Genomic DNA, 27864 nt, shown 5'->3' with positions numbered 1-27864 from the left:
ATTTGGCGCTGTTAGCACGAACTACGAGTGGCGATGTCTGGCTCGTCCGGTACGTCTTCGGCGCCAGAACGCCCATTATAGATCTCCGTATTGATCCAATTTTAGTGTTAATTTGTGGACAATTTTTCCCACGTTATGTGCCACCCACCGAGAGTGTGAGCCACATGCGTGTTTTATTATCGTCTTGTTGTGCACACTCCCCACCCATTTTCTTGTCATTTTCCCTCCCTCTAAATCTCTGTCCTTCTTTTCACGCACTATTATTTTATCTACGTATCGTTTTTCTTCTGGCGCCGGCAGGCGTTGTGCCCGTCCTTGTGGCAATTGCCAGCTGGCGCTTTTCCTGTTCTCTTTGATCGTTTTGTCTGTGTGAGAGCCAAATAAACACAAAGTTTGTTACGCTAAGGCTGAAAGCTCTAAATTCTGATTTGGACGCGGGAAACCCAACGCGAAGTCCATAGTAGTATTTTTAGCGTGCTGGAGGGAGTTTCCAGTTTCGGGTAGTTTAGCAACCCGATTACTAATGAGAGAGAAAAAAAAAGGAAAGACGCAAGCAAATTCCCGACGAGAACACAGGCTCTAACTTGAACTTGTCCACCTTTTCTGCCCCTTATATATTGTACTAACGTTCTTTCAGTGTCTAGTTTTCACACGTTAATCTTGCTTTCATATTTTTTGAAGAATCGCTCGCTTTGATTAGCCTATGGTAATGCTTGTGCAGCGGTGAAATAAAAAAAAATAAACGAAAGGGAGCTTAACCAGAGGTTGTCTCCTGTTAGCAGCGCGGACCAGGATAAAGGTGTTCGAAGGCATGCAAAATGACAGAAAAGAAAGACAAAAAGGAAGAAAAAAGACGGCGGGGGGGGGGGATGAACAATGTAAGAGTAAAGCTATGCTGGTGCCTTGCATGTACACCGTGCTCGTAGCGTCGATACGGTTGCATCGTTGTTTGAAAGGCTGACGATGGCAATAACCGCGTACGACTGTCGGGACCCTTTCCAAGGTGTCAGCTGAGTGCGCACATTGTTACGAAGTCAAACGCTGTGTGCGGTCGCTGTTTTAAGTTGACACGTGTGCCGTGGAGTGCGAAGCAGATAAGGCAAGATGCGTTAACAGGCCAAGGATTCGCATCGCCGAGGCCGCTACACTCCGCAGTGCGAGGTCGCCGAATAGCGTCCGGAATTTCTTCTTTCCCAGCTACGCCGCAAACGCGCTGGATAAGGTGGAGAATGCAGCGGCCGAAGAAAAGGAGGTTGATAGCCTGGCTGGCCGAACGACAAAGAAAGGCAGAATGGCTTTTCCTTGCTGACGGACGAGAAGTATTGAGCGAGATTGGTCGTTCTTTGAATGGGGGAAATAACAGAACAATACGTGATGGGAACGAGATCAGTCGTCGAAGACTAAAGGAAAGCGGTCATAGAATGTATACACTCGGCAGAACGAACACGGGACCAATCGGAGATCGCTGGGAGGGGCCTTCGTCTTGCGCTGGATGTACAATAGGTCGTTGTTGTGGTTGTTGTCATTGTTGTTCCTGCTGCTGGTGCTGTTAATGACGACGATAACGATGATGACGAAAGAAAAGGAAGTATTTTGCGGACGAAGTGCTTCCTTGAGCTCTACGTACAAAAAACGGTTTCAGTTGCCCTCCATGTCCGTTTTCCATACGTTGCCATATTTCAGAGTTACTTCTACATTACAGATAATTATTTTTTCTTGCTTACGACACGCTCATCGACCTTGCCTCTGGGTGCCTTAAAAATGAACGCAGCTGTCGCCCAACTTGCTAGCGTTCCCATTTCTTAATATTCAGGATACATTTGGTCGATGCCATGTCGGCACATTGCGCACGGTCTGAGAGTATACGGTGACAAAGACATTATCGCGGGAGCATTCGTTGTCTTTAGTCAATGTCAAAATATAAGAGAAATTGCTTTCTTTCTGTTGTCTTTTTGTAATGGATCACTGGTTCTCGCTTCATGTCGCAGAATGGGTCGCCAGCAAAAATTGGCAGCGTGCGCTGCTTCTTATATACTGCCTCAGAAGTATACGCGCACTGCCGCTTACGCTGTTTCGTGAAACCAGCCATCCAGGTCATTCACCTCACAATTTACCTCACGCGCAAAGACGGTGAGCTTTGGTCCACTGCTTCGCCGCTGCTCGGACCTTGGTTCACCGCCAAAGGAGAACAAAGGATGCGCAAGTGCGCGGTCGTGGCTTCCGAGATGGGGCGAGAACGCGCGCTTCCAGATCTCGAAGGGCGTGGTGCGGTGAGGGGTCATGATGACGCCGAAGAGTAATGCCCAGCGGTACAGGCCAGTTCAGTATGATGCTGGCCACCGAAAACGTTTCACGCTTTGAAATCTATGCGAAGCGAAGCTGTCGTGAAGTGGTTAATCAAATGCTATAAATTTTAAGATCTCATTATTGTTTCTTTGTCGTGAAGGAAAATGGCGTGTGCATATGCGTTCTCTCGCGCACCCATTTCACGTGCTGCAACAAGTGTTATTCAGGGTGTCCCACATAACTTGAGCCAAGAATTTAAAAATGAAAGGCGTGTCGGAAGCGAATTGAACCGAACGCATACTATTTGCAATAAGCTATAGTAACTCAGACGATTTCTTGTTTTCCTCATAACGCGTCATTTAATGAAGTTTAATTTAATTGAATGTGCATTACAAATCTGCGTATCATATTTCGGGTCCTCAGCCAATAAGTAAAAAAGTTGGGTAATTAAACCTAATTAATTAGTGCGTTATGGGGAAGAAATTGTCTGAGTTACTATAGGCTATTGCGAATAGTATGCGTTCGGTTCAATTCGCCTATATATATATATATATATATATATATATATATATATATATATATAGCTCCTTTTCTCGGAGCAGTGTCTTCTAGAGAAGACAGATGGCGCTTTCGGCGGCGCGCCGCATGTAGCCTCACCGACAGCGGACGAATAAGCAACGATTACCGCATCCAACTTGCTTCTGTGCGATCAGCTATCGGAAATGCAACTGAGTTTTTGCTAGCGCACTGTGCGCCAATCATGCACGATTGAATCAGCCGGATTGAAGACGTTTGCAGTCGTTGGGTGCAAAAATAGTGACTGGCATTTAAAGGAATGGAGTGAATCTGTATAGCCAAGTTCGCGGACTGTTGCTGCAACTGTCCGTATGTGTTACCGACACTTCGAGATGTACAGCTTCCTTCCAGGATACAGAAATTCGCTCATCCGCCAGCGTTCTATCACTAAGCTTCAAAGAAAGTGCTTCAGCCCTGGAACGTCAGCAAGAGTTAGCACCACTCGTTTAACATCGACAAATGGAGTAGCCCAGCGTCCTGTCAGTAAATTTTGCGCAGAGCTTCAACACACAACTATCCCAACTGGCACGGAATCTTACGCCCACTCTATCGCCAACGTGTCAATAAGGGAACGGGCGCAAACTCGAATATATGCGCACCACATACGAACAATACCACTACACTACGACTACAACGATAGCGCACAAATGGTCGAAATTGAATGTTTCGTGACGGTCCACAACAGTAAGCGAGTCACTAGCGATGATAAATTCTCTCTACAAGGTATTACAACGGACGAAAAAGCTACGTTTCAAGCCTTGCGCGCAGCGAGAACAAATCTATTGGAACTGAGCACACCCGCGAGCGATTTGACAGGAAATAACCAGGAAGCGGTCGCGCTGAGGAAATTTACTGAGTCAGAAATGTGACAAGCCGCTGCCTCAAAATATTTGCCAACTAAAGAACGAAGAGCGAAACACACTAATCTTGATTCAGTTCATGAGTACAAAGTTTGGATATAGCTTGGAATGCATATTTTGCTTCCCTTTTAGAACAATCACCATAACTACGCTGCTCCCGCCGTTTGGACATAGGTTAATTAGTTCCGAAAGGGATTTTGCATGTTCTGAAGCTGGAGCCATAGCTTCATGTCGTCCAGCCAGTCACCGTCTACGATATCTATCTGCCCAAACAGAGGGTTGCTAAGCCGAACCGGCGTCATACATGCGCATTGTAAACACGGAGGCAACGGGGGCAGTTGAGGCAAGCAATGGACGCGTGACCACGTGATCAAACATGGCAGCGCCCACGGTACTGCCACGAAAAAGGTAAATAATCGTGTCATAAGATAACAAAGACATGATAGGGGAAATAACCTGTACTTACTAATTGAACTAAAGAAATGGTACATCAATGTAAATGAAAGTGGATGTCATTGTTCGTTGGCTTCTTATGAAAAGATTAGTAAAAAATGGGCCCCTCGGTTCCTTTCTTCTTCTTCATTCGACAACGAGGGTTTCGAATCCGGAAACATTGATGACTTCAGGTAGCATGTGCGGGTTTATTTATTCAGTTATTTAAAATGTCCTGACAGGCCTCATATGAGCCATTGGGTAAGGGGCTCGTTACAGAAAGACTGAGAGTATATATAGTGGGCATATGACGAAACGCAAAATACATAAATTAAAAATGGGCAGTATAAAAATGTATACACATCTTATAGAAACATTAGAGGATTGCACAAGAATAGTACGACCGGTAGTGTACATATTAGAGGAAGCACAAAATATACAGTTCTTTCGGTTAACAATGTAAAAATGGTAGCAACTATCATATCACAGGACAAAAAATACAAGAATAATAAGCGAAATAACGAGCTCATAAACAAGAGAGCACATATAATCCATATGCCCTACAACAAAAAAATATGTATCATGCATTTTATTGAAGTTAGGCAGTGGAATACGAACTTATGAGTTGGCGGAATTTATCCGGATTTGTTTCGGAGACGATGAAATCAGGAGGAGCGTTCCATAACCGAATGGCACGAGGAAGCGCCGACCAACTGAATACATGAGTGTCCCCGCAGATGCGCGTGAAGGTGAGGGGATTATATGATCTGCGAGATGTGCAAGGTGCGACTTCAAGCCGTAAATAAAGCTTCTTAGCGGCATGAACGTACTTGTGATTTGAAGTAATGATATGAGTGCAATGTGACGTCGAGTACTTAGGGGCGGAAGTGAAATATCAAGTTTTATTTTTGAGATGCTTGAATTGTTGGCGCGACTACCTGAGATAAATCTAGCGGCCCTATTTTTAACTGATTCTAATAAGCTGATTAGGTGGTTATGATGGGGTGACCAGATTGTAGAGGCAAATTCGAGCTGAGGGCGAACAAACGTCTGATATGCTAGCTTGCGGATGTTGGAGGGCGAACTACGTGGGTTTCGATGTAACTACCCCAGTGATATTGAAGCATTAGCACATATGGTAGTAACGTGATGGGTCCCGTAAAGGCTTGGTGCGAGATTAATGCCTAAGTATATGTATGAAGTTGCTGGGAAAATTGGGTTATTATTTATGCGATATTGAAAATGAGAGATTGAGTGTTTACGAGTGAAGTATATTACTTAGAATTTAGATGAATTTATGGCAATTAACCAAGTGTTACATCAATCCAAAATAAGCTGAAGCTCGTTTTGAAGAATGAGGTGGTCACCGGGTCTTGTTATAGGGCGGTAAATAATGCAGTCGTCTGTGAATATTTTCACTCGGGTTGTTAAGCTATTAGGAAGATCTTTAATGTATATTGACTAGTGGCTTCACCCAAATGGATAACATACTCGTGATGCCTGCAGCAGAAAGGATGTTCGACATCCGCCGTCCTGGTTTATGAGTGGTGGTGCTGACTAACACTCCCAGGCTTAGTTCTAGTAGTAAAAGATAGATACCCCAGAAAGTGGATAGGAAAACTGCGCCGCGGTAATGCGAAGACGTGGGTTCGTATCCCACCTGCGGCCAGTCGATTTTTCATCCACTTCCATTTCCATGAATTTATCATTTCTTTAAATCAATTATTAAGTACGAGCAATTTAATCTTCTTGTCCTGGGTTTCATTGTTGGCTTCTTATTATGGGATTAATAAAAATCGGACCCCTCGGTACCCTTTCTTCATATATATATACACACAATATATATATATATAGAAATATAAATATATATATATATATATATATATATATATATGTAATGTGAAGACATTTTCCTGCTGTGACACCCCTAAAGCCAACGCATTACAAGTAAACCAATAGCAATCACCATTGCTGAGGCTGCTGATCCAGAGTCCATTCCCCAAAGTTCATGCGGTCGCCTTTTAGGCGCTGACAAGTAATGACCAACAGGAGCCCCTCATTTATAGGTCACTTTTCTTTTATATAAAAACGAATAACGTCGCCTACGTGGAGCAGCTTTCTTATCTAATTGGCGAGGAGAACGCTCAAGTGGAGAGGGTTTCGATGGGGCCGAGCCAGCGCAGTGAAAATATATGACCAGATGAGGAGGGTGGAGCCGGCGTCTGCGATTGGTCCTATTCCCCTTTCTTATCTTGCCGTGGCTAGGTGAACATCGCAGTGGCGTGCAATGGTAGGTGGAGAATACGGCTTGAACAGATCCCCAGCAAATAATAGTAGGAAAAACGATGCCGTATACGTGCCAAAAGGGCTTAATAGTGTTATACTGGCACGGAAAAGATATAAATTGAGCGTAAATAAATTCATGTTCCCCGGCAGCTGCGAACAGCCAGTGCCTGGACGATCGGCAGGCACTCATCTTCTATTCCTTTCGGAATAGGGCAGTCTCCGTCTATTCAGAAAAAAAATTCCATTTTGTTCGGTATACGCGTGCACGTCATTTGGACGCGGCGAGTTCTCGCGGTTGTGTGGCGTAGCGTGACAGGAAGGCAAAGCGGTCGCGGCCCGATAAGGTTTGGCTAATAGCAGAGGGCTAACGGCCAAATAAGCGTCGAATCAGATGTGATTATTTTTTTTGTTTGCTCTAATCATGATTGATCAGCGCGTACACGTTAAATCAGGTGGGGATCTACCGAGGTTTTCATGACTTGGCATGACAGACAGTCGAAGTGGCGGTGGCCCGAAAATGTTTTGAGCATTCGTGGAGGGCTGATTGAAGAATTGGAATAGAAGAGTTTGCGACTTCTCAAATTATGGCGTTCCAGTTTACGCTTCACCGTGCATTCGCTTCCTTTGCAGGCCCCGTCGTTGGATACCTCTGTCGGCGTTTCTCCTGTCAGCCGGTGCTGCTGTTCTTCTCTCTCGCTTCAGGCATCTCAGTCTGCGTCTGCTACTTCGCAAACGGTGTCCCATTCCTCACAGTCGTCCTGGGATTTGTGCATGGTAAGGAGATTACAACCACCTGGGAAACGTCACGCAACTGATTTGAAATACTGGCCGGCAGTTAAGGCTGTAAGAATATCAAAAGCTGTAGACATGCAGTGACCAACCTCGTGTGCGTATGGCCAGTCTCGTGTGGAGCAGAAACAGAAGGCATACGCAACAAACACAGGGCAATGAACTCTTAGCATAATTCGAGCTCTCAAAGGACAACTTTCATTCCTGTGTAAGACTTCGTCAATGTACAGCGGACGTGTACTCAGTAATGGGGACTTGTTTGTTTACAACTACTCCCACCCGTTGTTGTTTCGGTCGGTAATTTTATTTATTTCTGTTTTTTTTATTGAGAGGATCTTGTAGCGTAGGCCCATGGAAAAGAACATTTTTTTGATGGCTGACTAGTATTTGCTGCGCAAATTGCTAATTTCCGAATAAATGAAATGGACATGTAGGAAGCGTGCTTATTCCGTGGTATTCAGGTGGACGCCAATTGGACCCACGGTATTCTACGAAGAGTGACAATTTCAACTAATGTGAGCACGCATAGTTATTAATCATCGCAATAGTCATCTACCATATATATATATTTTTTCAATTTGTAGCAGCAGGGTATCTGTACCAGAATGCATGGCTTAACAATTTTTTTTTTCACGCACCCGCCTTCTGGCATAACTCCGAATCGAAACTCCGGAGCGAAACCTACGAATCGAACCAATAACAATATTAAAAAAAAGAAACAATCATCAAACGCGGAATCGGACATCAAATTTCTTGTAATGTTTTAAAAAAGTGAAATATGAATTTTCCCGGAGTCCTCTTTCCAAAAGAAAAAAAAAAGGAATCGGGTGTGTGTACATTGTCACATGCATGTAATACCGATCAAGTTTAGAAGTCTGGGCAACTTAATGAACTCGTGAATTATAAGGAGAACTAGTTTCAATTATTTGGAGTACTGTGCTAATGACAGTAACTAAACAAGGAAACAGCCACGTTGCCAGCTGCGTGTTAAGCCGCCTGCAAAAGTTTAAGGAGCAGAGGTGCCGCTAAAATTCCTTTTTGTTTTCTTCGCAGCTTAGGTACAGTGGCTGAAATCAAGTGGTACTGCCTACGTGCGCCAGTTGGGCCAGCGTAATGCATTACTGTAATTTCACGTTGCGCGTATGGCTAGAAAAAATACATATATTTTTTTCGGATGCCGTAGTCCCTATAGTTTTGCACTCGACTGATAATTGTTGAATTTGCTGGAGAGAAGTGCGATACTACAGCAACGCACATTGTTTTACGAGGAATGCAAACGCAGTGCCATTAGCCAAATAATGAAGCGGTACACATACGTAAACAGGCTACCTAAAAGCGAGCCATTTTTATTGAATGGCTGGGAATTATTCAGCCGAAGTTATCTGCCCCATGCATTCGCTCAGAGACTGGTGCCCCTGCGCACCAAACGCAGCTATATCCTGCAGCAGAATCATTCGGAACAGTCCTCCCGCCCATCGTCCTGTCTCTCTCAAAACTCCCAATATAAGGGTGCTGGTCCACTAAATACTTGAAAGGAACGAGCCTTCGAAAACCTTAAGTACTTAAATCCCGAATCAAATACGAATCGAATAGCAGAAACAATACGATTGATATTCGAAATTTGAAATATTCGCGTTCCTCTACTAGGAATTCTTCACCACAAGTATTTCACTCCTTCCAGGATACCCAATTCTCGAACTGATCACAAATTACATTGATTACATATGACATACATTAAATAGATACATTTCGCATATTACATACAAAATTACCTATATTTTTTGTTGCTCCGTTTATCTTATATCAGTTCAACTTTGATTTGCGCATCCTGTTACTTTTTCGCGTTAAAGCTAAGACGGGCTGAAAGCCCTACATACGCAGCAGCTATTTCATGAAGGCTCGATCCTGTCATAGGGACTTTTCACAGCACCACGGCAGTTCTGTTACGCGCTGTTAACACGAATGACTGCACAGAAATCACCCACGGCAGCAAAACCAAGCGTTGGGCCATGCCACCTTAACATATCATTCGTCTTGTTTCTGCATTTCGAACAGATTAAAAATAAATGCCTACGACAGATACACGACATCTGACGCGTATTTCTGAAAAAAGGCGCAAAATACCTGCCTGCAAAATCGGAACCTCCAAGTATACCTAATTTTAAAAAGATTCGTTATTCAACTTCTAAATTACTCGGTGCGCACGCTGCAACTGAGAAATTAAAGCCGAGTTGTACTTGATGTCATGTCCGCTTCAGAGAAATCCTAAAGATTCGCACCACTTTCGAGGTAACGATCGCTCATCGAATGCGATCACTGTTATTATATCACTCGACAATTTATCCGAAGCGCGCGTCCAGCAGCTCGGAAGCGCGTGTCAACTTGAACAGCAATGCGTGTTAAGCACATGCTTGGCCACCGCTCTGTGTGTGTATGTCTGCATCTCCACTGCACGAGACTCAACTACGTTCTCCGCGTGCCCCTCTCTCGCAGGAGCCGCGGTGTCGGGCGTGTTCGTCGGCGTCCAGGTGCTGGTGTCGCAGCACTTCGAAAAGCGGCGCGCCACCGCGTGCAGCCTCATGTTCACCGTGTGCGGCCTCAACATGTTCTTCGCCGCGCCGCTGGTGGACCTGTTCCGCGTCACGTACGGCATCAAGGGCGCCTTCCTGCTGCTCGGCGGGCTCATCCTGAACGCCTGCCCCGCTGTCATCGTGGTGCGAAACCCCACCTGGATGCAGGTCAGGGACCCTCCTACCGTCGGCGAGAAGGACGAGACCTTCCCGAAGGACAAGACGTCGGCGGAAGCGCCCCTGCTGACTTTATATTCCGAAAGTCGGGAATGCGCTTCCGGGGAGAAAAAAGCCGTCCCGGAAAGTAAAACCGAGCTGTCGCTACCCAAGGCGTCCGTGGGCTCTAATTACGCGAGGAACCTCAGGAATTTTTGCTCGATCCTCCGCTACACGGCCTCCGGGAAAGAAGCGCAAGAGGGGGTCTTCCAGGACGTAACCGCCAACGCGAGACGGTTTGCGACGCTCCGATTTGCGCTGGACGCGCTCTCCTTCTCCGTAATAGTCTTCGGACTGGCGACGTTTTTCTTGTTGTACGTGGACATAGCCACCGACAGAGGCGTCGTCCCATCTCGAGCGGCGTTCCTCGTGTACGCCTTCGCTGCCGGCGACCTGGTCTGCAGGGCGCTGAGTGGCGTTGTCATTGACTCGGGTGTCTTGACTCTGGACTCCGTGATGCTCTTCGGGTACGTTCTTCAAGCCGCTGGCTTCGAGCTGTTCGTCTGGCTCAGGACTTTCCCCACGATGCTGGTGTGCTCGGCGCTCATAGGAATCAGCAACGGATTCCGGCATTCGCTGCAAGCGCCGCTGCTTGTCAGGGACTTCGGAATAGAACACCTGCCCGGAATGATGGGTGGACTGTCTTTCTGCAATGGCCTGGTGCTCTTGTCGAGGCCGATGCTGGTGGGTGAGTACGCCGCACTCCTACGCAACTCCTACCTTGCATGAGCGAGCGGTTTGCTCGTGACGACGGAATTAAGTGAAGAAAGAAACAACTGTTTACCAAACTAGTAAGAATAAAAGCACAACACATGACTACTTTCTCACAGCATGTATAAAATCATCTTTTTTTCGCATTAAGCTTAGCGGGAAGTAAGCGCTTGTCCATGTTGCTTGACGTCCTGTCTTCTCTTGCGCTTTTACTCTAATCGGTATATGGAATGCCAACTAGTCCAAACCCATCTATGTTTTCTGGAGTTTCATACAAAAGAAGAAAAGGTGACCAAAAGAAAAAGTGCGTTGGTGCGGCTAGCAACTGCTCCACACCAGTTCCTTAGAGCAAAAGATGGGCGAGTAAGTCAAGGCTAGTTCTTCCGATAAGAAAACGTGCATCGTGCCATTTGCGGACCAAACGAACTCACCTAACAAGAAAGAATTCAAATAACCATGCGTATTCTAGAAAGTTTCATGTTGTTAAAACATTAATTGCAATAATGTAATCGACTATAGCGTTTATCTTTCGTATGTGTTTATAAAAATTAGACAGTAATTTACTTAGCGTTGCTTTGAAATTGTCCCAGTTGTTGCAAGTTTTAGTCGTAGTTATTGTAAATGTTACAAGCTTTTCGCTGGCTTATTGAAATGAAATACAAGGTGAATTCCCTTTTAGTACGAGGCACCTTCGTGTTTTGTAGTCAGTCGTATCTGTGATTGTATGTTGTCTCTTGCCGGTAGCCTTGCTTTGTTTTCCCCTATTGTCTCCTGTTGTGAAACACTCGATACGGCAACGAAGCATGTCCGCGCCCCCTTACCACCCCCCCCCCCCCCCTATTCTATGTGACTCTGCTATCGCGAGCATTAAGGCTCCCGTCATAAATTGCTGGCGTCTTCACTTCCAGGTTACTACCGGGATCAGCAGGGATCCTACGACGGCCTCCTCCACATCGCGGGTGCCGTGAACGCCGCTTTTTGCTTCCTGTGGGCGATAAGAATATTTAGCGAACGGAGACGCCAGTGGTCCCAATGCGGGCACTCCAAGCAGCGTCAAGAGGAGCTTGGCTTCTCTTGAGCGTCATCGCAGAAGAAAGCGGTGGTTTAAACAGCTCACTTCGTCGATTGTGTGCTTCCAGTCAAGAGGAGAATCGACCTCGGCTGCTCGAGATTGCGAGGCACGTAGTGGAGTGGCAGCAGAAGAGCATGTGCACTCTTCTCCTCGTGACGGCTTCGAACGCGAGGTGCTCGGGGTATCTGGAGACAAACACTGCAGGAAAGGGGTGGTGCGCGCCAGTGCAAGAGACTTGTCGCCTTGCGTCGGGCCGCTGACACCGGTATTTGTGAGGTTGAGCCCCAATCGTCGCCTTTTGGAACAGTGTATATATGTATTCCTATAGCGCTAATCACAGAAACTTGGGACAAAGACAGACGGAAATCCAGAAACGTTTTTGTGCATCTCGTCTTCTCTGCCTTTTGTTCCAATTTTATGCATTTAGCACTAGAAAAGATGTCATAGCAACAAAGGCCGGTACTAAAGACTAGCGCAATGCATGTATGGTTTGACTCACTATGGTCAACGCAAATAGGACACCTAGTAGGTGCACCTTGACTTGTTTTACTCGAGCGCTTCGTTAGTGCTCGTTTGATACCTTGGTCACGTTTCAATTGGCATTATTTTCTTAAAGACCCCGTAAGGCTGTTGCATAAAAGATGGGCATGCTTCATAAAGGTGGCACCTCTGTTTTGAAATAGAGAGAACAAGCTGTTGCACCCCGAAAAAATTGCGGTGACCACGTGATGGCAGCGACTTGACGGCCTTTCGATGCCCGGTAGAAATCGAGGCTTCAAATGCGCGCGTACGCCAACCGTGGGTTTAGCTACCTGAAGTTGGGGCTCACCAGCGCGTTGTGATCGGCGTGGCAGAAGGACAATGTGTTGTGGGCAATTGAGCAAGGAATAGATGAACTCACAGAAGAGGGACAACGCGAGAATGTGGCGACGACGGGATGGGAGTGATGAGGCAGATTTTTTTTCCTGCAATGATAAACCAAGTGAATGTGTCATGGCGCTGAATATTTGAGCACTCTTTCGTGTGGATATTGTATTCTTTCACTGTGCGCGAATATGCTTTTTCTCAGAAATCTCAAGTTGCTTCAGGTAGATGAAAATAGATTCTTTTTCAGGAAAACAAAAACAAGTTGCGAATAACTTGCTCAGTACGGATAGCTTAGATAAATGCAAGAGAAATGACAGTTTGAGTTTTTACGCATTACTTATGGTTATGGGTCTTTACGAACATGAACGTGACAATCCCGAAAATGGAAACCAAAGCTCGCGAAAAGAATGAATCTTATACTGTCGAATCAGGCGAAATATCAGAAAAAAGTCGGAGGTATGGGTAAGGTAATTAAAAATCGTTAGCGAAAACTCACCAACGTCCATAATATTTCCAGGATATAATTTTTCTTATACGGGATGTTTTTGCTGTTGAATTTAGTAGTCCGGCACGTCTTGTGCAGTCAAAGAGGAATGCGCCTAAAAGGGCTAGAAGAATTAGGCAAAAAAAAAATAGACTAGCGGAAAGCTGGTGGCAGAAAGGAAGGCTTTAAATGAGCGTGTGTTCGAGTGGCTATTGAAGTGGAATTGAGTGACAGTGATGTAGATGAAAGAGTGTTTGAAGAAAGAAGATAACTTATAATGATCGGCATGCTAGAGATGGAAAACTTTGGGCGTCAGATATGTGAGCCCGCGTGAAATCGCAACCAGGTTCGCAACAAAAATCGCAAGAAAGTTCTAAAATGAAATAAAGATGGTTCTTCTTGCACCAGCCGCAACTGAACCGGCACGTAACTCGGGAGCGAAACCGAAAAAAGAATCAATGATATAGTTTTTCGGTACATGTGGCGCACTTCCTCTGGAGGTTTTAAGCCTTGCCTTGCCTGAACTTGTGGTTTAACAGTGTTACCTCATTCGTAAATTAACGCGGGCTTGGTATCATTTAACATGTGCTGGTGCCGTTATTGTGGTTGTCAGCGTGGCGTTCAGAAAAGAGCCATCTTAGTAATGAAATAGTGAGCGTTTGACATTGTCAGCCGTCAAATAGCTCTGCGATCCTGGGAGGCCAGCATGATCGCTGGAATGAAGAAGCATTTCATAGCTAGGACGTTGGTTTTGGCAACACTACAGCACGTAAACGGTAGTAGATGCGACAGAAATCACGTATTGCTTCTGAGGTGTTGTTCTACAACATAACTTTTATTTTGTCTTGCGACACGAAGAGCAACGCATCTACCTAATTATTATTTTTTTTCAGTCTTTCCGTGTATCCCACGTGCACCGTCGATTTTCGTAACAAACGAGTTTGGGCTATTTTCCTGTAATTAGTCATAGGTAATGCAGACGCACATAAACCGTTGGAAACCGGCTCGAACCGTTACATTTCTTTTCCTCGGGAATTGAATCGGATATGAACAGTTTTCGCCAAACCAAAGCGAGAGCCACAGAAAACGAAAAAATAAAAAAAAACGCTTCGGTTTGACACTCTGACCAGGTCATTGTTGTCTCTGTTTGCATAGGCCCTTTCGCGGCTTACGGTAGAGGTTTCGGTGTGACCACTACTGCACTTAGATTTCGTCTAGAGCAGAAAATGCCATTACTGACAATGGCAAATCTCGTTCGCGATAAATGTCCAAGAGGGAACAGACAACCCTGGAATGTCGACCTATCGCTGATCGTCAGACTAAACTTCAGTCAAGGCCTTCTTGAGGTTTCTGCGTTCCAGTGACCTATATTAGATTACACATAGATATGCCCGGTGTGCCGCCAGCGCACACAATGCACGTGCACACACACACAAATGCACGCACGCACAGACGCATGCACACGCACACCCTTGTTATGCAGGACTACAGTCTTTCCTCGCTGTTCTTTCCATCTTTCTATCCCCCTTACCTTTATACTGGTATAAGGCAGCAAACGTGAACCTCTTTCGGCTAACCTCCCTGCGCTTCCCATCTCATTTTCTCCTCTCTCTCGCTATCCAAGAAGTAAATGAGCTCTGCATGGGTGTTTCACACTGCAGCTAGGAATGCTTTCCTTTCTTGCAGGTGCCGCTCCACCTTTCAAGTTCAGAAGCATTTCTCCTATCGTAGACAAATCCTTATGCCTATTTGGTTCGTACATATCTTAGCCCCTCCTTTCCCTCCCTCAACAATAGAGAAACGACATAAACACTGAGAAAAAGAAAAACGTATACTGATGCCATGACCTGTGGGAATCCATGTTACGCGAAGCATTTTGCAGCTAGCTGGCTATCAGCTTCGTTTGTGCTACCACAAAACATCACAAGATAGACCAATGTGTTTGTGTAAGGCGAGCAATCGTATGTATGACGCGAGCTTGTGTAAGACAGCAGGCGACTACGGCGACAAGGACGGTAGCACTGTAGTTCCGCACTAGTAGCTCCGTACTGCACTGGGTATATTGACGATATCACGTGACAAGAAGTCGGCTGAAATTTTCAGGGCTATTCTTACGAAATGCCTTGTCTGCTCTCACCCTGCTGTTCGCCTAACGCCAATGCAGCTGCCTTGGTCGTCGCGCCAAGAGTACGACCTGGACAAGTATCTTGACTTAGCAGGGGGAGGGGGGCTGTTTGAGCGTGCTGATGATACGGGCGCATACGCAAAGCTATTCAGAATATTTCTACTCCACTTCCGCAATCAGCCCTCCATGATTGGTCAAGAAATTTTCGGGGCACAGCCACTTCGCCTCTCTCTTTCATGCGACGTCATGAAAACCACGAAAACGCCGCATCTGATATGATGTATGCACATTGATTATGCGTGATTAGACCGGACGAAAGAAAAAAATATTTCTCGTTCGACTCCTTTTTCGACATAATACTTTGCCATTGATCAAACGTTTTCTGGCTGCGCCCACTGCGCATATCTGTCAAGCGACGTCACGAAACCTCGAACAATCGTAGCGCCAAAGTGACGTGTACGTGTTAAAGACGAATTAATATGCCGAACAATACGGACTTCTTTTCTGAATAACCGGAAGCTGCCCGGTTCCGAAAGGGATAGAAGATGGCTGCCCGTGGATCGCTCAGGAACTCGCTACTCGGAGCGGCCGCAGAGCATGGATTCATTTGCGTGTGATAAACATTTTTGCGTGGCAGTGTAACGTTATCGAGTTCTATCGGCACCTTTACGACGTTAAAATTAAATTAAATTATTGGGTTTTACGTGCCAAAACCACTTTCTGATCATGAGGCACGCCGTAGTGGAGGACTCCGGAAATTTCTACCTCCTGGGGTTCTTTAACGTGCACCTAAATCTAAGTGCACGGTTGTTTTCGCATTTCGCCCCCATCAAAATGCGGCCGCCGTGGCCGGGATTCGATCCCGCGACCTTGTGCTCAGCAGCCTAACACCATAGCCACTGAGGAACCACGGCGGGTACCTTTACGACGTCTGCCTGCCAACTCTTTGCTAAAGATACGTTCTGGCGGCATTGTTGACGTTCCGTTGCACACCGCAGCGATTTTCGACGAATCACCGCAAACTAAGGAAGGGGAAGCGGATCAGTCAGTGACGCTGGTACCACTTTCTTCATCCGCTTATCTACTTTCTTTATTTATTCTTATTCACTGCGATAGCTCGGCCCCATCGAAACTGGCTCCACTTGAGCGTGCTCTTTGCCTCGTGCTAGCCAGTTCGATAAGGAAATGTACGCAATGTAGGCAATGCTATTCATTTTGAAAGAAAAGAAGCGACCTCCTAGAAACGAGGAGCGGGTTTGAGTGGGCTTTTCAAACAAGGCTACGGGTTACCGGCCGATGCTTGCGTCGGTGGTCACGCAAATTTACGCCAGGAGATTGGAATAAAAACAGATTGGAATAGTTTTAGTTATAGGGCTCACAGTGAGGGTCGTTGTTCTATCTACGGCCTCGTTAACCTCGGTGCTTTACGCTCACCGTAAGTGTCGCGAACTCCATGCTCCGGCGAAGCAACGTTACAACCTACTGCGTTGCGACCTGGGTGGATCCAGAAAGCACTGCTATCTAACAAAGCGTCGTAGATGGCTTGCTACGACGAGAAAACAATGGGAGGAACGGAAACGCTGTATAACCGAATTGTTGTTATACGACGTGACTCGAGCTGAGACCGTGGCAAGATTGACTGTTATTGGCGCGTTTCATTTCTGTGTCCGTGGCCCAATAGAAATAGGTTCGCGCGTCCATGATGTCGCTTGTGCTACGCTACGGGCCCCACTTGCCAAATCATCGAAGAAAGAATAAATAAAAGAAAACAGCTGCGATGGCTTTGCGCTGCTAAGCAAGAGGTCGCGAGATCGATTCATGGCCGCGTCGGCCCCATTTCGATGGGGGGCGAAACGCAGAAACCCAGAACCCTGGCTGGTCAAAGGTAAGCCTGTATGCCTGCACTGCGGCGTGGCTTCTATTCATATTGTGGTTTTAGCGCGCGAAAGCACGGACTGAATTCAGTTTTGATTCTGAAAGGCTTAGTTCGCGTTGGCGCGAGATGAGTACGCGTGCGATTGTTAACTAATTGCTAGAGCACTGGACCCTTTGTGTTGGTAGACCGAGGTTTAGTGTCACCAACTCCTTTCAGCTAACCCTCCCGGACTTTCGTGACAGTGGTTGCGGCCTTCTTGCCTGATGGGCGTCTGCCTCGCGTCGACTAGCACGTGCACTCGAGACCACGTTCGCCTGAAAGCATGCGCGCATGCGCACCGGTTGCCATTAGGCTATGATCGGAAGTATGAAATGAAAAAAAAAATGATATTCGTGCCCTACTTCTTTCAGCCTACCTCTGTCCTCGCCGTTCTTCTCGTGACAAACGTCACCTTTGTCCCCGTGACGTCACCCTCCGTCGAACTCTCGCAGTGCGCATTGTGATTGAGTGACCTTTTGCTCATTCCTGTTCATTTTTACTCGAGCTTCTTATTTCGGCCTATATTGCGAGCTGTGCAGCGCACAAACATTGCAGTGCATTGACGTTGCAGCCGGTACGGTGCATAAACATAAACATTTCACGACATTACACGTTGCACAGATGAAAATAAAGACAACTGTGCGTATCGCATTTAGTTTTATAGCATTTACGCGACCGCTTCACGAAATGAATATGTGCATTGAATATGGATAATATGTTTTTGTTTAAACTTAAGATGTCCGAAACGATGTGAAACAGGTGTGCTCCGCATTAAATGAAATGGTCATCTAGTCGGTGTCTTCTCTTTCGTGTGGGCAGTGCTTATTGATTCTGTTCTTGTGCACTATTGGAGCGTGAGCATCTGCTACTCGCTATATACGCGATGTAATGTGCGCCGGCTCTCCTTTCTTTTGGCGTGAAGCCAACATTTACAATGCGCGGCCGTATGCTGTCATCCCAACGCGCTTGGACATGCCAACCTTACACATCGTTATACTGCCAACAGACCAGAATTCAAACAACATTCTCCTGCAAGTCAGCTTGGCGATATGTGTTCGAGGGCCTCAGTTCTGTTCTTCCTGGATGGCCTCAGTTTGTTCTGAGCCTATTACAGCTGGCTTAAATTCGAAATTGACAACGGGAGGAGATCACACACTACCCACAGTAGCAATCCTGGCATTGAGCAGTAGGGTCGGACGCGTCGTGGAAAAAATGCTACTAAGGTAAGGACGCCACATTACCGCAGATCACTGGCCTTTTGTCGCCAGTCGCAGTAAGCAACGGTATTGTCGAGCGCAGCTGGCATTTTCTTTTATCAGGCACTTAATGCCAACTTATCTAAACAGAGCGTTTCACGTCTTCAGCACACTATCACTAATGACAAGCAAATAATGCGCGCCTGATGCGCAGGTTCCAACCGGTGCACTTGCATCGCCGTATAGCGCGACAAACGGCGCATCGTCGCAGTCTACACGTGACCAGCACATCCGGTAAAAGAAAGCACTCAGTCAAGCGGCCGGCCGCTTGCGAGAAACACAACTCGCAGGCTTGTCTCTTCGATAAGGTCGCCACTACAGCCGCGCTTGCATCCGACAGGGTTGCCAGGTCCAAAAAAAGTTAGCAGTTCCCAAAAGTACAAAAGAAAAAAAAAAGGAAACACTTCCCCCTCCACATTATACAGAAAGAAACGTTGCGAGGCTGCGGCAATGGGCAGTCATACAAAGAAAAAAATGATATCCAGACCGAAGGAACGTCTTGGAATCTGCGACGCGAAGCTATTCGCGAAAGAGTTAATTAAACGCTATGAGTTGGCCCCTGGCGGCAGGCGCACGTGCTCTTGCACACTCATGCTACGCAGCGTGAAGCACACGGCGATCGTCTCGAGGAGTTAGTTGGCATTGGCCCGCTGGAAGCGCGCGTGCGATGGTGGCGTAATGATACACGCTATTGCATTAGTTGGTGGGATCGAACAGTAAAGGCTCCGTCCCACCAATGTGCACGCGACACACTTTTTTTTTTTAAATGTGAACGATACTGCACGACCGCAGTAGCGCCCAGCAGCAACCACGGCCAAGAAAGTCCAAGAGAATGGTCAAAGAAAGCTTTACTTAAAAAAAAAGAACAACGTTGCTTGCTTCGCAGTACTAGACTACCAATTTCGCAATGGTTCCGTTCAGCGTGCTGCGAGTCGTTGAAGTGTGCATTACGGGGAAAAAAAAAAAGCGGCACACACTCTTTGGCTGCAATGCGAGACCCGTAGGTAGGCTATCATATTTCTCTAGGTGACATATCTCCTTCATTGGTTGTTGCACAAAACACAGCAAGGTAAAAACACCAAAGTTTTACTGCGTGACATATGAAAGGAGCCGCTCATCATAGTCTCCTACAGGAATGAGCAAGGGCAGAGGAACACACCGATAAAAGAACGGATGGAAAGAAATTGACACGCTCACTGTTCAAGATTTCATACTCGTTTGCAGAAGAATGAGAAATCTTGAGAAGGAAATATTCGCTTCCAAAATTGAGTGAAAACGAAGAAGGTATTTAAAACTTATTACGTAGACAGTCAAGCCCGCCTTTCAGGACTGGGCGACAAACAGCAGCCTTTATGTTGTAATAGTTCCCGAAAGGCTAACGAATTCCAAATGCTGGAGATTTAGTCTTCCCCTTCAGTGAAATACACCCTCATACATGATGATGATGGCCGTTGCATGCTCCATGCCTTGGTACGGTGAAGCGCCATTTTGAGCATAATAACTGAATTTACTTATTGGCATTCTTTATAAAAACAAGTTGAAAAAGTAGCAAAATAACCTGCTCAACAGCAGCCAGCCTCAACAGGCTGGCTGCTGTTGAGGCTGGCTGCTTGTTGAGGCAGGAGCCTCAACAAGCAGCCAGTTTGGCTGAAAGTAAATCAACCATATAGCAACCCTGGTATCTGCATGCCTCCCCTGGGTGCTCTTGAAGGGTCGTGTTCTGGGTATGGTCAAATTCTGCATATTGTAGGATTCGCCGTGCGGTGGTTGTTTGAATATACGGCCATTGCAGAATTTGATATGTGTGGTGGAGTTTGGGCGCTTGGTTCGAAATAGCTCGAAACTAGCAGCGCCAACTTTAGGCGTTGCGGAAGCAGTTCGGAGCCGGCATTTAGCCAGTTCCCACAAGTGGGACAGCATCTGTACCTGCTTGGTGCACAGATCCCGGTGCAAGAATAGTTATCAGACGATGGTGCAGATTACTGAATCAGGGGTATCTAGTAATGGCTCATTTTCGTCAACTAAGTGTGGAGGATTTCCTTCTCAAGCTTCAGTTGCTAGTAAAGAAATTTTCCCGTCGTTCATAATTTTGCGTCCCTGAATAATGCTTTTACATGGCAGCCTCAAGAACCAAGGCCTGTACTCAGAGTACTATTCGATAATGATTCAATGAAGCAGACCATAAAAGTAATAATTTTTGGTGCTTGAGTTGACTGAATTTACATTTCCTAGAGAACATTTTTGTCAATCTGAACTGCAGTCTTGGACTTTCGCTTGAACACACACGTACTTCTACATGCTAGTTTTGAAAGGACGGTATGTCACCAGGATGGTCACAATAACACCCATTATTTGACAGCCTGTAGAATGTTTTCACATTTTATTGAAACGTTGCAATCATCAACACATGCACTAAAAGCCACACGTTAGCACGAAAACGTACGCTGCGAGGTGACCAGCTTAATGTATTCAGATATACTTGCAAGGACTACTGCAGGATATTCTTGGCAATTTAACTTCGTTGGTAGAACAGAAATTTGCTTCGACGAGCGGATCTTTATATGTTTTTTCAGAAGGGTTAAAACGGCACCCTAAATATAGCAATGGTGTGATTTCTACTAACAGTTATCCATGCAACGTTAGGAACGTAAGGATTTGGGCAAAAAAAGCTGCCCTTAGGTAATGCAGCAAATATATACCAAAACTATGTGTGAAATATTTTTTTCTTTAAATGTCATAAGTTGTTCCAGAAGAATACGGGAAACCAAGGGGGCGCTCAATGTTTTTTTCAGTTTTTGCCCATGCAAAACAGAGATAATGAAGCCAGGGAAAGCACAGGAAAAATTGAGTTACTTCTAATTCAAATGTACAAATACAGAAACATCCCTATATGGCGCTATATATACAAGTGGGCACCCCAATATAGCGCATTAAAAGCAAGAGCAACGACGAAAATATGCTTTGTAACTTGTTTCATGCGTCTCCAGACACTACTGATTGGACCTTGCAAGTCTTATAAACATGTGTAAAGTATTTTATGAAATCAAGTTGGAAGGTGCACGGCTGAATGTTCGCGCTCGATGTCAGTGTGCCGTCTTGTAGTGGCTTCAGTAAAGAATACTTACATTTTAGCGTTTTATATGCGCCGAACCCACGATCTCCTTAATAGGCACGGTGTAGTGGGGGCTCTGGGTAAAAAATTTGACCACGTGCGATTATTTAGCTGGCGTCCAATGCTCAGTACACAGATGTTCTTGCATTCTGCCTCCATTGGAATGGGACCACCACGGCTCGGCTTTGATCCCGCGCCCTCGGCCTTAGCAGCGCAACGCCATAGGAACTACGCCGCCATATGCCCAAGCGGGTTATATTGCAGACTAATTTCGTTTAGTGCTTTTCGAAACGTTTTACACAAAGCACAATTTTTTAAACTTTCAGGACAAGGGCTTCCATGTGTGCTTGAAACAAAATAGTCCAAGTTCTTGTATCGGACGTTAATGCAATAGTTCTCGAATGGAGTTCCCATTCGGGTAACCCAACAAAATCAACCGAATAATTAAACATTCTTCATCCGCTCTGTAGCTGTGTGCTTCTCATGCTTCTTATAGTTTGCAAGAGATGGGATGCAACTACAGTTTTGTACGCTGAGAAGCTTTTGTCACCTGAAGGGTATGTATGATGAAACGCAACCTGTTAAAACACTACATAAAAAGGGCCCAGTTCATTTGCTTTATCCACGAATAACTTTGTCATGACGGAACGCGCCGAACTCCAGCTCAGTATCTCCAACGCGTACACTTTAGCCAGCAGGCTGGCGAGAACGTCCACAGGTCCCGCGTAATATCCGTTAGCGACGCTGTAGACGCTCGCCGAGACGATTCCAGGCCACGTGGCGCGCACAGCCAGCGGGTGCAGAGTGAATGTTTCGTTCGCAGAAAGCATGCTCAACTGGAAGCGCACCTTCGCCACCGCTTGCCTGAAAACCACGTCAACGGCGCCCAGTACATCCTCTTCCTCGTTGCCGACAGCGTACTGTGCGCTCGCGACCCAGCTGATCTCAAATTCCGCATCAACCATGGCGTCTCCTCCTTCACAGGATGGCGTGAAAGGTTGTAAAGCGTTCTCAATGTTGGAGTGCCACGATGTCAGGTTCACGACGAGAGGGCCCGAGCTCCACTTCTCAATTACAGAGACATCGGTGGAATATTCACTCTTTGTCAATGCAAGGATGGCGTTTTTGATCGCAGCATCGGGTACGAGCTGGAGATCTGAAAATAAAAGTGATAACAAGGCAAGTTGTTCATTTCTTTTTGTAGAAGTATATAAACTGTGGCCTTATTCTAGTTTGTGTGTAGAAACCAGCTGCTATTCTGCTACTCCACACGTCAACTACTGGATGGGCGAAGTGCCTAACAGTCGCCTAGCTACAGGTGCGAAACGCGTGACGTTATTGGACATGAAAACAACGGCGTGGATTGGAGAGCAAATGGGGGTGTAATTGATGTTCCAGTTGAAATTAAGTAGGAGACGTGGAGTTTGGCAGGCCATGTAATGCGCAGGTTAGGTATTTGGCAGTCAGGAAGTGCAGTCGGTTACTCCCGAAAACTATACGTTGTACGGGAAAATATGAAGATTTGCAGGCGCAAGGAGGGGTCCGCCCACACAAGGAGGGGTCAGCCCGAACAAGAGAATGGTAATTAGAGATCACTGTTGGAGGCCTTTACGCGGCAAAATACATAGACGGGCTGGTATTTATTATGATGACGCGCTAGAAACCACCTCTAGAGCTTTGCCTTTGAAGAGACATTTATAGGGAAAAGAAAATTTGCTTTTTGCGTAAAGTTTAGGATGCTAAGCAATATTACGAAAGAAGCTTCAATAGGAGATTTACAGAAAGAGTAGGATATAATCACTTGAAAGCAACGTTCGTTTGCACAATACGTGACTTGATATAGCAGTTTGTTTCCCATGTTTCATATTTTTTACTACAGCTACTCTGCAGCAATTTATGCACTAAAATTGGTGCAGCTCTATGATACACTAGAAGGTATTGTGACTAATTGATATATCCAATTAACAGCTGCTGGAACCACCATCAACCCTGTATCGCTGCTTTCTGAAAGGCTTTGCTTTAAAGAAGGGCCGTCACATAAATAATTCGATAACTCCTCTTTTTACTACTTCCGCGTCTCGAAACTACAAAATTAAATATTTCACGCTGCAGTTTTCCTTTTAAAATTCAGTAACAACGTCTACGTGAACATCTTATGCAGGCGCTCGTCCATAGCCATGGCTTTCGTGTTGACGCATTACGACAGCTATCTGAGGAACGCCTGAAGATGTGTTCAACAACAGAAGCAGGGGTGTGTGTGTAGGCTTACTTATTATTGTAATGTCATGAAAAGAAAAAAATTTTAACTTATGTGAACCATTAGTCTCGAGTACTTACTTTGCGGTTATTGATTATGTAACTGATTGTCTTTGGAACGTTTGAATACAACGCTACATGTTCTATCCTTTTTCAGTAAAGATTATCTACACAGTCAGAGTAATCTTGAGTTACTTCGTCAGTTTGTTTCAGTTTTCTAAGCCAAATTTTGTATTTGCCTTTAGGCGCCTATATAGCCATTTCTTGCGCAGATAGTTGTTTCTTACGTGAATTCAAATTCGCAGGTAATCAGTGAATCGCGCTATCTGGCGCAAGATATTGATTACCTGGACATTCGTCATAAGGAGAAGCGAAGGAGGAAACCACCAGAGCCATAAAGAAAGCAGCGACAACAGCCGTTGCAGTCTGTCTGGCCCCTGAAAGGAAAGATTTAAGAAAAAAATTGCGTATGAGTAACAATGAAACAATTTCAGTTGAATTTAGAATGGCTGTAACTTATAACATCAATTTGTCTTCGTGTATCCTGTCCAGCGTTCCGCATTTTAGTGACTCATGCCATAATGCGGCAATTTGTGCAGGCTCATCAGATACGTTAGATAATAGTTCTTATTTTCTGCGTTGAAGTAAACGCTGGTGCCTGTTGACGGCGCCAGTGAATGCTCCAATCAATACTGCTCTTAACCAATGGATATATGGAGAACAAAGTAATAGTTTCGAATGAAGGATACAGAAAAAAGAACAATATAGTGACAACATTTCTAAGCTTCACCTGAAGTTCCCCGCAATATAACGTAAGTACGTAATAACAAAACAAATATTCCTGAGTAGTCCACAAAATGCAATGCTCTTGCGCAACTAAGAATAATGTTCCTGTTTGATGGCGCGTTCCAAGCACAGCATTCACGAGAACACGCATAGGAGTCACGGTAACACGGTAACAAAAGGAATTGCTCTAGCACTAGCCTGTGCAAGTGTCGAAATATTGTTTATTCTTGGTGAACCAGTCGAAGCGCAAGTAACACAGACACACAAACAACAGCAGACCCAACACCACGGACACTACCTCTCACGACTGGTTTATTACAGTTCCCTATGAGGACCAGGAAAGACGTACAGAATATATATAAGACGCATGAGTACAGGCTCGACACAACAAAGAAGGAGAATGAAAAATAAAGAATCAAATTTGATTCTTTTTCTTTGCATGTTAAACCTGTACGCTCGCGCTTTATTCTCTATGCATTTATTTTCTGGTCTTCCAGATCTAAGGAACTGACACACCAAAACAGTGCTGCAAAACATACCTTGCATTGTGCTCGCGTTGTGGTCTTGCTTCGAACGTAGGTTTGTCTTCCTGTATTCAGCTCAGACTATCGCGTTCAGTTTTGTACAGCTTTGAATTGGCCTCGCTTCCTAATGCCCTCAACATGACCACGTGGCCACGCCGAGGGAAAGCGCGCGTGTATCCTGGAAGTCGGCTAGCCGCTACATACGTGACGCAAACATCCCGCAACACGACGCTTCGAGCAAAAAATCAGGTAACTTGTTTCAAATGCAGGCAACGGAAGTTACGGAGTCTCCTTACCCTTAGCAACCTGCACTCACTTTGCGGTCATGCGGCTCCATTTTTCGCTTGCGCCACCACTGTAATAAATCCAGACGCACGTGTGCTGCTGTCACGCAGTGCTGGCAAAAGAGCCTGCATGGGGATGCCGAAAGTGTTCAAAGCTGCGTAGTTAGTAAAAAGAGGTCACTTAACTCTATTGTTATTCATTCATTTAATTATCTCGAAATATTTCAGATGTTAAGTTTAATTTATCCAACAAGATAGTTTACACCGCATAAAGTCACTCTAAGTAAAAACTTCTTGTAGCTTCGCCATTTGCTGGCGGGGCTTGTTTGTACAGCCGACGAAGTTTGTTTGTACAGGTGACAAAGTAGTCGCTCTTTGGTAGAAAGCAGTAAGGTAACCGTGAGCCTCTGCAGCGTTCCCGAGGCTGCCAGCTCAACTTCCCGTTCCTTTTCCACAGAGGAACCGGAATACGACTCATAATCGCAGGGCCGAAATAACTTCTAGCTCAAATGGCATCGTTAAGAAAATGAATTCTTTAAAACAGGCGGGAACATCGACCGTCGGCAGCAATAATTAAATAATCCCTAAGTATGTTAGATACGAAGCCTGTTATTTGTAGGAAACGTCAGCTGTTGTTTGACAAGTTTTCACTAAAACAGCCTTTTTTGTTATTTATTTAGATTTATTACCAGAAGACGCTCGAAGGATATATCCTTGCAAATCATGGTACAAAGGTGCTCATCTTTAGGCTAGTGAATAATGTATGCTAGCCGACACGGCGTAAATGTCGTAAACAAATGTCGACATTTTTCTGAGCTTGCTAAAAAAATTCAGCGCTCTCATGTTGCTAAAAATGCGGCAGAATATTCGTGGCATTTTCGCGGTTCTAAAGCTAATTTTACTAGCTCTTGTACAGTGCCCTGATATGATTGCGTACAGAGACGTGCCGAGGCCGCCCTATATATGACTGTGTCTGCAAGGTGCCATTCCTTCAAGGTGTCATCCTGAATTCCCCCCGCGACGTGTGACGTCATCCATGGCATACCGTTGCTGCATTGGTCGCAAAGAGCTTGGCGGGAGTTGGCAGCACTGGATGGCAGAATACTCGTGTAAGCGTCGTAGCTGGCAGTGTAGACACGCCGGTTAAGTTTTTTTCATACCATGCCCGTTGGACATCGTTAGCCCGCTAACTATGATTTAAAACGCCGGTTTCGAGACTTTCCGCGCCACTCACGGACACACTGAGCTCTTGGACTTGGAGGAGGAGAACTTTTCTTTCCTAAGTAGTTCGCGTTTTTCCCCCAGCCGGTGATTTTTCAACGCCCTCAGAAGTTTTCGCGTTCGTCAAAGTAGAGAGCAAAAATGGCCGCTCGTTATCGATGATTTGAAACGCTGCTTTCGAGACCTTCCGCGCCGGTCGCGGACACTCTGCATCATAGGACGTGAAGGAGGAGAACTATAATTTTGTTTTCAAAGCAACTCGCTTTTTCCCCTCCAGGCGTTAATTTTTGAACGCATTTCGAAGTTTGGCGACTGTCAAAGCGGAAAGCAAAAATGGCCGCCTCCGGGAGCGGCGCGCGCGCTTCGAAAGATCGCAGATCTCGCGATTCCGCGGTGTTTGCGGGCGATTTTATCCGTGGATCGAGTAGCAGCGAGTCTGAGGATGCTACTTTTTCGTCGGACTTTGACCCTGAGAGCAACGACGACGCAAGCCAGCCCGTAACATCAGCGGCCGCAGCCCGCCACGCCAAACTGTAGTGCTTGCACTTAAATTTTTGTAGTCGAACACCTGCTCAATGAAAAATTTAGATTTTCTCGGAGATAGTGTCTATTCGATAACAACACATTTTGTATATCTCATAAATGTTACGTTCTTTTCTCAGCAGATACAAACGTGTCTTTGCAAACTTTGCTAAATTTTATCCCACAATCTTGAATTTGACGATCTATATGTTTCTTCTGACGCTAATCTTGTTCATAAAAGTTTCATGCATGAAAAGTGCATTCGTTCTGCCTTTTGTTTATGTGTTACATAAAATATCGGGTGCAGTAGTACCTCCAGAAAAAAAAAATCTGACGTTACCCACAGAAAATACATATTTTCCCCATGGTAGGCAAAGAGTTAAGTAAAGAAAACTAAGAGGAAAATAACGTTGCTAGAAGACGCACGCAAACCAGAAGAAAAAATAACAACAACTCAAAACAGCAAATTATCCAATAAAAAAATTAGGTGCCTATGACATGCGGCCTGGCTTTAATAAATGTTCGGCGTTTGTATTTTGTATTTGCGTATGTATGTACTTTGCGTATCTATTCCATTTGACATCGATGGGAGAGTCACCTCTCTAGCACTCATTTAAGGGAGGAGCAAAATTGGATTAATTTGTTGTAGTGACACTCTGTGAAACTGTCTCGAACAATGTGTAAATGTGAACTCACCTAGTATTTAAAGTTTCA

At 45.4% G+C, this 27864-nt stretch overlaps 2 protein-coding genes across 2 annotated transcripts in view; one reads left to right on the top strand and one right to left on the bottom strand.

The window, feature by feature from the left end:
- The window catches only part of LOC135899684 (monocarboxylate transporter 14-like), a 35094-nt gene extending 17129 nt beyond the window's left edge, over positions 1-17965 (top strand). Inside the window, exons 3-5 of the mRNA XM_070522430.1 lie at positions 7071-7214; positions 9723-10703; positions 11635-17965. Coding sequence (XP_070378531.1) covers positions 7071-7214; positions 9723-10703; positions 11635-11804 — 1295 coding nt within the window. The 3' untranslated portion in view covers positions 11805-17965. The remainder of the gene's footprint in view (positions 1-7070; positions 7215-9722; positions 10704-11634) is intronic.
- A 2843-nt stretch (positions 17966-20808) lies between these two features.
- LOC135899683 (uncharacterized) lies at positions 20809-25294 on the bottom strand. Its single transcript, XM_065429006.1, has 3 exons — positions 25139-25294; positions 24161-24250; positions 20809-22713 (listed from the first exon to the last, which is right to left on the bottom strand). The coding sequence occupies exons 1-3, from the start codon at positions 25143-25145 to the stop codon at positions 22139-22141; spliced, it is 672 nt and encodes a 223-aa protein (XP_065285078.1). The 5' UTR covers positions 25146-25294; the 3' UTR covers positions 20809-22138.
- Positions 25295-27864: the final 2570 nt, after the last annotated feature.

Source organism: Dermacentor albipictus, chromosome 7 (genome assembly GCF_038994185.2).
Source record: "Dermacentor albipictus isolate Rhodes 1998 colony chromosome 7, USDA_Dalb.pri_finalv2, whole genome shotgun sequence".
NCBI lineage: Eukaryota > Metazoa > Arthropoda > Arachnida > Ixodida > Ixodidae > Dermacentor > Dermacentor albipictus.
The sequence above is the reverse complement of the archived record's forward strand: the minus strand, read 5'-3'. Positions and strand labels throughout refer to the sequence as shown.

What these genes read in the sequence shown, in the direction of transcription:
- LOC135899683 (XM_065429006.1), bottom strand. An exon ending in TCCTTATGACGAATGTCCAG is followed by an intron (nt 22,714 to 24,160) that starts GTAATCAATATC and finishes TTTTATTTTCAG; the next exon opens with ATCTCCAGCTCGTACCCGAT.